Genomic DNA, 10,015 nt, shown 5'->3' on the forward strand with positions numbered 1-10,015 from the left:
ATTGCAGGATAGCCATTTGACTTAATGACTTTAACAGAGTATAAACAAAACTTTAATATGACAAAATTAATTACAGTGGAGGATAAAATAACACTCAAGCATTTCTAAAGAGATTAAAAGAATTTTCCAGACAAATGTAAAAGATGACAAGTCAAATGGAAAAGATAGCCCATGAAATGGAAAAGATGTCGAGTCAATTAAAAGCATTAACCAAGAAACAAGGCGAATATCATCAGACCTTTGCACATGAAAACCAGCCAGCTACAAAAGAAATCAAATCGGTTCCATTTTCTTTGTCCTGTTGATAGCAGGACGGAAAATTTTCGTATTTCAGTTGATTGTTGTTATGAAGGGAGATTTTTCTGTTAATAACTATTTGATCTTTATAACAACTAAAATTGTTTGATTGAATTTTCATAAATCTTAGACCCTACAATACAATCAAATATGGCATCTATATTTGGCCATACATTATTTTACGTTTAAAATTTAAACATCTTCTCATTGTTTTAAACTGTAATATCATTAAAGGTTAATCCCCTGATAATCTTTATACAAAATATATGCATAACAAACGGCATATAATAATGAACGTGTCATGCAGTTTATATAACTTATGTATTTAATAATTACTGCTGTGTAATGGGTTAGACATTTGGGGAATTTAATGAATCAGAATTTTTGAGTTGATAAAATGATAGATAGTAGTATCCTATTACAGTGGGAATATAGATCATCCTTAAATTTCAATAAAAATAACAGAAGATTATGTGGTGGTATGTCAATGAGACGGTAAAACAAAAATAAAAATAGAAGAAAGTTAACACACACTTTTCAACTAAAGACAGTTGTTTATACATTCTTTGTACTCTAACTAGTCTACAACACGTGTAAATAACACTATCAAAGATTTTACCCCATCATAACAAAATTCCCCAAATTCTCCAAATATCAAATAAAAAAATATATGACATAAGACTTGTATTTCGAGATATCAACTCCCCTATTTTAATTTCGATCATTGTACTTGCAAAGGGTGCAAAAATGATATACAATACAAATCAGTACAAGACAAGCACAATTAACTCTTTAATGAAACACTATAGTAGAAATAAAACAATAATGGACTTAATTTTATTAAAGAATGATAGCTGACCGCCAGTTACTGAAAACAAATTTTATGAAAACATTCTGTTCAGCACTCTATTGATTCGGTGTTTTGTGTTTACTCAGTTTGACATATTCATTTGTCATAATTGATGGAACAACAAAAAAAGTAGATACCGGTAACTCACATGACCTAATAGAACAAGCGGACAAGAATCGAAACGTTGCAAAAATCCAAATATGTTACCAGGCAACGAGTTCTTTTGTCTCCTTTAATCCAATCAACATTTCCTGATATCTGTATATGAATAATGTTTATAATACGCATCTTAGCTATTTTTGATTTTTATTTTCAAATTCAAAACTTTTCGGGCTTTATTCTTTGGGTAGTTGGCTATAATGCCTCTTTTTTTCTTTTTTCCTCTCTCTCTCTCTCTCTCTCTCTCTCTCTCTCTCTCTCTCTCTCGTCATGTACTACTGAGTAGTCGTGCAACTTTTAATGTAGATTTTTTAATCGTTGAAATGTTTTTCTTCGAATCGATTGTATGATTTTTCTAAATCGGTTGTACAATTTAGAAAATCGTGTGTACTATTTAGAAAATCGTTTGAATACCCATTAAAATCTTTTTTTTACTCATTGAAACGACGAAACGATTATTATAATCGTTTGTATGGTTTTTTAAATTGTATTTTTTTAATCTGTTTTACCGGGGTTTTTATTCAATCGGTTGTACTATTTAAACAATCGTTTGAAATATTACTAAAAGTCGTATGTACAGTTTTTAAAATCATTTGTACGATTTAAATGCAAAAACATTTTTTCCTTTTTATCGTTTTTTTTAATCATTTGTACAATTTCAAAATTTTTTGAAAGATTATCAAAAATCGTTTGTACAATTCAGAAAATCGTCAGGAAGATTATTAAAAATCGCTTGAACGATTTAAAACAAAAATTGTATGGTGTTTAATCGTTTGAATGGCTTTTAAATCGTTTGTACGGATTTCTAAATCAATTGTACAATTTTGAAAATCGTTTTAAACGTTTTTTTTAATCGTTTGTACGTTTTTATTTTAAATCGTTTAAAAAAAAAGCAACATACAAACGATTTTCTAAATTGTACAAATGATTTGAAAAAAAAGAAAAAGAACAGTCGATATAAGTCAGAACATTATATTATATTCGATTTGTCCTTTTTTCTATTTTGGTTGATTTCATCTGTTTTAATACATATCTTCTTAAGAAAATAAAGATTCAACTCCCTCAGTCAAAGTTGACCTTAAATGGTTTTGGCTATTATTTAAGGTCCTTTTTGGTCATATGGCTTTCAAATATTTGGCATTGAGCACTCCTGGTTAAGGTAAATCCAGGAAAGTGCTTCGGACGCATGAAATTGTACAGTTGTTTGCAAATGCATATTATCGAGTAAATACGAATGTTAATCATGATTTTACAAGAATAATTTGTCTTCCTAGAAATTCAGTAACATCCATGCAGATATCCAAATACTCTGTCGTATTCCCACAAAGATCTTCACATAAAACTAGAAGATTAGCCAAACGAACCCCACCAAAACCGGGATGAAATTAGATGCTTCGGAGGTGTTGGCTGATTTTAAATACTAGTATCCCATATACACATTTTTATGTTTCAATCCTGACCTAACCGCGATATAACTCGTTTTCGTAGTCAAGTGTTAATATCGTTTAATCAATTAGACCTGTCCATCCCCTCAAGTTTCACTTTAAAACACCACATTTTTAGCATTCATCAAATATGTATGTCGAATCAAGGATACTGTATGTCAGTAAAATATATATATGTCAAACATTATTAAAACTATTTCTGACTTTTGATTTTTTTTCTATTGTGGTTGAAATCTCAACTGTCGACATTAAAATGAAAATGTCTCTGTAAACTTCGGATTATTTTAAGGTTATGCTTAGACTATACTAGATTTTAACAAATTTGTAGCAAAGATAAGAAATTGTGAAACTGCTATACATTGTAAGATGTGGTGCGTTATTTGTGATGTTTTTTTTAAATAAGTCAACATATACAAAATCTCGAAAAGTAATACATTATCACAGTGATATGTATATGTAATTTTCTATCAAATAGACCCCTGGTATACTAATTTTATCAAAAATAACAGACTCGAAAGGATAAAAACTACGAAGCACCATGTGTGCATTAGCCAAGTTGCGATCGTTGGGTTTATAGATAGGGATCGGTTATTATGTTTTGTTTTGTGCTTGGACTGTAAATTGAGATTCTGTATGTCAAATGATGGAAAACCAAAACACATGGCCAAATTTTAGTCTAATGTTTTCTGTTGTATCGGTCTTTGACAAAGTGACTTCAATAGAAGGCTTTTCCCCCTGAGACACATAATCAACCAAAGATTGGTAAATATTTATTATGGTAAAAGATAATGCTCATAAAGCAACCATTTCCAAAATATTTATCTAGGTCAGTTAACCTTGATTTTTGTCCTGAAAATCATTAGGGTCTTGTTCATTCCAAGGGACAGTTTCAAGCTAAGTTTGGTGAAAGTGATACACATGATTCCTAAGATATCAACCGAAAAAAAAACGTTTCCCAATTTCTATCTACCATTTGCTATTATGACCCTGACCTTTCATCTAGTGACCTTAAACTCAATAGAAGTCTTCTAAACTCCATGGATTATTATCAAACCAAGTCTGGTAAAAGTTGAACATGATATGGTTAAAAAACTCATCAACGATACCAGGATTTTGCAATCATCCGTGACCCCCGAATTAAAAAGAAATTAAGTTAATAGCTGATGTGACCTTGACCTTCAACTATTTTTCTCCAAATATATATGGTTTTCTCTCTTCCCTAAAATCGAAATGTTGACATCCGGTCGTCCTAACGGCATTTGGCATATCATAAGCCGGATAATAAACTGACCTCTTAATATTTGCTCAGTCAAAATGCAGTGTAAGAGGTAGAATTATACTTGATAATTTAAGGGTCAGCTGCAACCTAAATATATATTTGTTTACTTAATTCTTTTTATACTATTTTTCTGGGAATTCCAATGATAGAGATCTAGAACTTATCATTTTTGTAATCAATTTATCATTTAAAGATGACAGTTATGATAAGATGTCTATCTAATTATCAGCATTACACGTCCTGTTTGATCTTATGAACGGTCATACATTGGAATTGATTCAAATCATTAAATAAAAATTATTATTTCTCGTTTAGTCAGTTGTGGTTTTTTGTTTGATGTCAGAGGTTCAATATTTTTTTTGCTATGGAGACGTCACAAAAAATAGCTCTTTCAAAATGCAATAGAATATTGAAGAAAAATATTACTAATCTTGGAGAGGTAATGGATTTTTTACTGCAGTATGGTTGTCTGACTTGGGATGAACGGAACAGAATTGGCATGGAAAAATCTTCAGATGAACAATGCCAACATCTTCTAGATGTTATGATTCGAAGAGGAAGGAAATGTTATGAATATTTTCTGGTGGCGTTAACTTCTTCGGGAAATAATCACATTGCAGAGGAAATCAAAAATACGCACGAAAAAGGTACTTAATACTATATTTAAATACTGAAACTTTTTTCTAGCGGATGATAAAGTCTGAGAAAAGTGTGATTATTAGTAAAGCTGTTGTAAATATCTCAACTGACATACCAAGGTATCTCGAATACAATTTAATGGGAAATAGCATGCCCGTTTCATTTTATTTTTTTTTAAAAAACCCATTAATTATAGCATTTCTTTTATTGTTGATTTATGTTATTCGACAGATTCGGTAAATGCCATTTGCTAATAATCTTAAATAACATCTCCACACTTCTTTGCATAATCTTTGCTTGCGAACTAGAAAATGTTTTACACAGCAGCAAAAAAAACCCAACCCAACAACACCCCAAACGAAGAGAAACTATACACGTTTGCGTTATAAATATACTGGTAAGAAGTTGTTTGCCCTTGTAAATTGATATTTTTATTGTAATTGTTATAGGTGCTGAAGAGTGGAAATTAAAATCAATGGAGGAAAATATATCGGAGAAAAACGATACCATTAATGATTTGATAAGCCGGGTCAACAAATTGGAGGGTCAACTTCTCCTGAAGTCGGAGAAGGTGGAAGAGGCACACGAGGAAAGAATAAAAACATTAGAAGATATAAAGACACTCAAAGAACACACAGGTCAGCGAGATAGTGATATCAGAGCGCTCATCACAAAAAATGAAGAACTCGAGAGAATAATTCAAAATCTTAATGCTCATATTGATTACCTTAAAAAGGAAATACAATTGAAAGACTATGCGATAGAGCGAATAGAGACTGATAGGAGAAAAACTGAAAGTGAACATACAAAAGCCATGCAGGATCTGAGGGGACAGCAACAAGAAACACATGGGGTTTGCGAAGAACTCATGGAAAGGCTGACTTGCCAATCAAAAGATATCAAAGCTTTAACCAAAGCTTTTCAGAATGCCAACAACAAAGGCGAAAATCATAAAAACAGTGCACCTAAACACCATCAACTGAGGAGAGAAAACACAGTGGGTTCATGTAAGAAAGATCCACATTATCTTAACGGACGAATGTCAACATATGCTGTAAATACGCCATCGTCGAAAAACAGAAAATCAACTGATTAGCTTGTATATAGCCGAATATGTACATACCTGATCACGATTTTCAAACAAACCTACAATTTGTAGGTATTTTCATATCTTGTTTTGCTCCATAATTATGAAGAAATTAAGATCGGAGGAAGTCTGCACAGATTTATCACAAAACGTGCCATTGTTTGACATGCTGGTGATTGTATATAATTTCTCTTGAAATTTTATAATTTGTCATTTGAATGTTAAAGATATTCAACATCATTTGTATATTCTCTGCCGTTGATATTTTCTCTTTTGTTGTTGTTGATTTCCTGTTTATTTTGATTGAATAAAATAAGTATTATGACAGTTGAATAAAGATATTCAACAGCGTTGATTATAGATTAAAAATATATCTTTGAATAAAATTTATCTTTCAATAACTTAAAACATCTAAATATTATTTCCTTATATAGAAGAGTTCAAAATAAAAAAAAAAGTATGAACATTTATGGTCCAACCCCTCCAACTGATTTGATGTAAAGATGTCATAAGCTGTCTTAGAAAAGTATGATGTATGTTAGATATTACAGCCGGTCGTATATTTTAAGATAAACAAAATCTTAACAAACTCTTGCTTTGTATTTTAATTCTAACTTTAAAAAAGTAAGCCTTTTATCTATGATGAGTTTATTTGCACGGTTCTTGTTTTTTTGTTTTGTTTTGTTTTGTTAAGTTTTTTGTTTATGTCTCTATCTGGACATTTGTTCAGCTGAAAACGTATTGTAAGTTTTAAAATATTTTTTGGATAATAGTCAATATTTTTTCTGCAAGGTATTATGTTCAGAAAGCCGTTTCAAATAGCAAAATATAAACCGAGCCGAACAAGACATTTACTATGATTTAATTTTTTTTGTATAAATAAAGGCAACAGTAGTATACCGCTATTCGAAATTCATAAATCGATTGAGAAAAAAACAAATCCGGGTTACAAACTAAAACTGAGGGAAACACATCAAATATAAGAGGAGAACAACGACACAACAGAAACTCAACACTAAAATGCAACACACACAGAAACTATTATATAACAATGGCCATTTTCCTGACTTGGTACAGGACACTTTAAGAAAAAATGGTGGGTTGAACCTGGTTTTGTGGCTAGATAAACCTCCCGCTTTTATGGCAATGTTAAATATAACATTAAAATGACAAGATTACTTGACAGGACTACAATACAAATAAATGGGAGAACATACAGGACAGAGACACACACAAATAATAGCTATCAACAAGTAAAATCACAAAAATACTGAACTCCGAGGAAAATTCAAATATCAAAAGGTATCAGGCTTATAATTTAATACGCCAGACGCGCGTTTCGTCTACATAAGACCCATCAGTGACGCTCAGTTCGAAAGCCAAAACAAGTACAAAGTTGAAGAGCATTGAGGACCAAAAGTTCCAAAAAGTTGTGCCAAATACGGCTAAGGTTATATGCCTGGGATAAGAAAATCCTTAGTATTTAGAATAATTCATACTTTTGCAAACAGTAAATTTAACCATTGATACCTGGAAATACTAGAGAAAAAGAGTTATTGTGTGTTTAATACCAGTTTTCGACCAGTTAAATCTGATTGGCATTATATGGTAAAATTAAGATAAAAGTTTAACTATGAAACAAGACTTACAAGAGATAATGTACCTCAATGAAATGTCTTCGTGGTACGTTTTCCTTTCACAAGGAACCGTTACCTGAATGTCTGTGAAAGTTGTATGATTCGTATTGACCAAGTTTTACTTTAATCAGATTGAATTAAGTCGTGTTTGTGTTTACATAGTAATTGTGTGTATGCAAGTCTTTTGCGTCTTCTTGGCATTGTATCTGTCTATCATCGGCATTTTCTCCATTTGATGCTGTTGCTTCTGGATTCTTGTAATCTCCCTCTTTTGTCCAAATAGATTTCTTGCATTGTGGATTTCTTTTTCTTCAGCATTTTGATTTTAGTTTCTTTATCATTTTAGCAACCAAATCCGTAAGATCACTAGGTGGAACATATGTAAAATCGTTATCTTCATTTTCTATTTTTAAATTCTTCCAGCACATATACGTTAGTTTTCTCCACCTAGCAAATGCTTTGAAATGTTCTTTTCTCAAACTGACCTTTAAAGGATAAAGTTCTATAATTCCGGCATGTTTTGGGAGAAACATAGTATGACTTAAACCGGCCCCATGTACACCAATCAGAATGTCCGTTTTTGATATCATTTCTAATTGTTTGTTCATTTGATATCTGTCTATTTGAACTCCTTTTACACCAACACTAGGGAAAAAACTAGACAAATTGGTCAAAATTTCAATTTCATTTTTCAGTTTTCTTGTTACCTTCCCCTTTGGATTCCTGGGATGAGCGATGTAGTCATGTCTTAATATTACCAGAATGTTGACCCAGTCACAGTTAAGTTTATAAGAACCGTCTATTCCATGAGACTTCATGAAAAACTTTCTGAACTCTTCTAGATAAGGAATAAAAGACAGTTGGTGTCGATTGAGAAAACTGTCATACCCATTTATACTCCATATCATCTTCTTTGCTATAAGAGGCTTGCTCAATGAACTTGTTTGTATAATAGTTCCAAATAACGTTTTCCACGTTTCATCTAACATACCCTTTGGGTGTGCGTCTATCCATAGTATCGTTAAATTCCGTTTCCTTCTGAAAAGTTTTGTCATTAAAAAAGTGTTAAACCAGTCTGTCATGGTGTGATAAAAATTGGCATATTCAAACCTCGTTAAAGCAATGGCAAAATCATAAAACCTAGTAAGACTGATGTCATTGGTGTCATTAGAACACTGTATAACGTTAACCCATGTGGCTTTAGGATCATGCTTTCCATATGTGTCATTTGAAATCTCTGTACAGTTTAAACACGGAATCTGAAAATATCCCTTTTCTAACCTAAGGTACTCTCTTTCTTCCGACTGCTTTAGTACGACTTCTATATTTTCTCCCCCTTTGTTTCCATGACTAAATCCTGGATTTATAACAATCATTGATAATTCAAAAAATAAATGTGCATATGAAATAATATAGCCATGACAATATTCTATTGCTTCAGAAATCCATTGTTCTAAGACATCCTTATCTGGTCTGATCTGAGTTCTTGTAGGACCGGTTTTTGTAGCGTTTCTTATTGATGTCGTCGGCAATCGTTTAATCACTTTTGATATTTTCGGATATACTTTCTTAAATGTCAGGTTTCCTTTCATTTGTGGTTTTCTTGTAACTTCTCCTTTCTCTTTATTCATTTCAACCATATTTGGCTGTACTTCTTTACTTGACTCATGTGTGTCGTCAAATACATCAGGATGTATTTCCTCAATGCCGTAATCTACCGGGCTGTTTGTTGGTGTTTTATTGTTAAATTTGTTTAAAAGTAGAAAGCTGCAGATAAGAAAGTGTGCCAAAGCAAAAATTACAAAGTAACGACTAGAAACCATCATGTACTTCTATCAAAACAGCATCAGTCCGTCGATGTGGCAACACTACTCGATATTCTACGAGGTGTTAAATGTGTATAACCGGAGAGCATGATTCTTATAAAAAAATTACATTGTCTCCTACGTGACTCGGACCTGGAACTTCTGTGTAACAAGTCAGCGCTTTAACCGAACGAGGGAAAGAAGTACCTCTCTAGCTCAACTGCATAAGGCTGGCTAGGTATCTACTATTCAAGGGAAGCAATCCCGTCACAAATGTAAGACAAAATCTGAAAAAGGGAGGACATATATTGAAACGCCAAGAAAAAGAATTATTCAATACAGACGAACAATTTGAAATAAAGCATCCCGAGTTTAAAAAAAAAGGAAAAAAGTTTCCATCGAAGATAAATGTTTTGGTCTGACGGTTGAGAATAAAGATAAACTACATTGTAGAAAAATTGGTCTGACGGTTGAGTGTATGGATAAATTAATGTATAACCAAAACATGATTATAGTTCAAACTGGCAGTTACGTTAATGTATGCGTGCTTACCTTCAGAATCCGTTTATATTTCCATTAAATAAATTAAATAAATAAAACAATGAATACAATAAAACACATGATATGATCATTGAAGTGCATGCTTAAATAGTTTAAATAGACATGCATATATACCTTATGGTATTTAGTGGTCAAATCACAGTAAAGAGTCATTCAATTAAATTGTTTATCAGGAAAGCTGCCATTTTTTTTCCTTTTTTTATATATAAATCGTGTATTTGTACAAAATGTATGACTGTAACCCTCTCACGCATGG

General features: G+C 31.9%; 2 protein-coding genes across 2 annotated transcripts; one reads left to right on the forward strand and one right to left on the reverse strand.

The window, feature by feature from the left end:
* Nucleotides 1–4,262: 4,262 nt before the first annotated feature.
* LOC127733865 (uncharacterized) lies at nucleotides 4,263–6,098 on the forward strand. The gene is made up of 2 exons (XM_052243282.1): nucleotides 4,263–4,677; nucleotides 5,119–6,098. The coding sequence occupies exons 1-2, from the start codon at nucleotides 4,395–4,397 to the stop codon at nucleotides 5,763–5,765; spliced, it is 930 nt and encodes a 309-aa protein (XP_052099242.1). The 5' UTR covers nucleotides 4,263–4,394; the 3' UTR covers nucleotides 5,766–6,098.
* Nucleotides 6,099–6,601: 503 nt separating this feature from the next.
* Nucleotides 6,602–9,835, reverse strand: LOC127733863 (uncharacterized). Its single transcript, XM_052243281.1, has 2 exons — nucleotides 9,751–9,835; nucleotides 6,602–9,485 (listed from the first exon to the last, which is right to left on the reverse strand). The coding sequence occupies exon 2, from the start codon at nucleotides 9,217–9,219 to the stop codon at nucleotides 7,705–7,707; it is 1,515 nt and encodes a 504-aa protein (XP_052099241.1). The 5' UTR covers nucleotides 9,220–9,485; nucleotides 9,751–9,835; the 3' UTR covers nucleotides 6,602–7,704.
* Between the last annotated feature and the right edge of the window lie 180 nt (nucleotides 9,836–10,015).

Source organism: Mytilus californianus, unplaced genomic scaffold, assembly GCF_021869535.1.
Source record: "Mytilus californianus isolate M0D057914Y unplaced genomic scaffold, xbMytCali1.0.p SCAF_3, whole genome shotgun sequence".
Lineage (NCBI taxonomy): Eukaryota > Metazoa > Mollusca > Bivalvia > Mytilida > Mytilidae > Mytilus > Mytilus californianus.

What these genes read in the sequence shown, in the direction of transcription:
- LOC127733865 (XM_052243282.1), top strand. Translation starts at nt 4,395, where the DNA reads ATGGAGACGTCACAAAAAATAGCTCTTTCAAAATGCAATAGAATATTG. An exon ending in CAAAAATACGCACGAAAAAG is followed by an intron (nt 4,678 to 5,118) that starts GTACTTAATACT and finishes TAATTGTTATAG; the next exon opens with GTGCTGAAGAGTGGAAATTA.
- LOC127733863 (XM_052243281.1), bottom strand. Translation starts at nt 9,219, where the DNA reads ATGATGGTTTCTAGTCGTTACTTTGTAATTTTTGCTTTGGCACACTTT.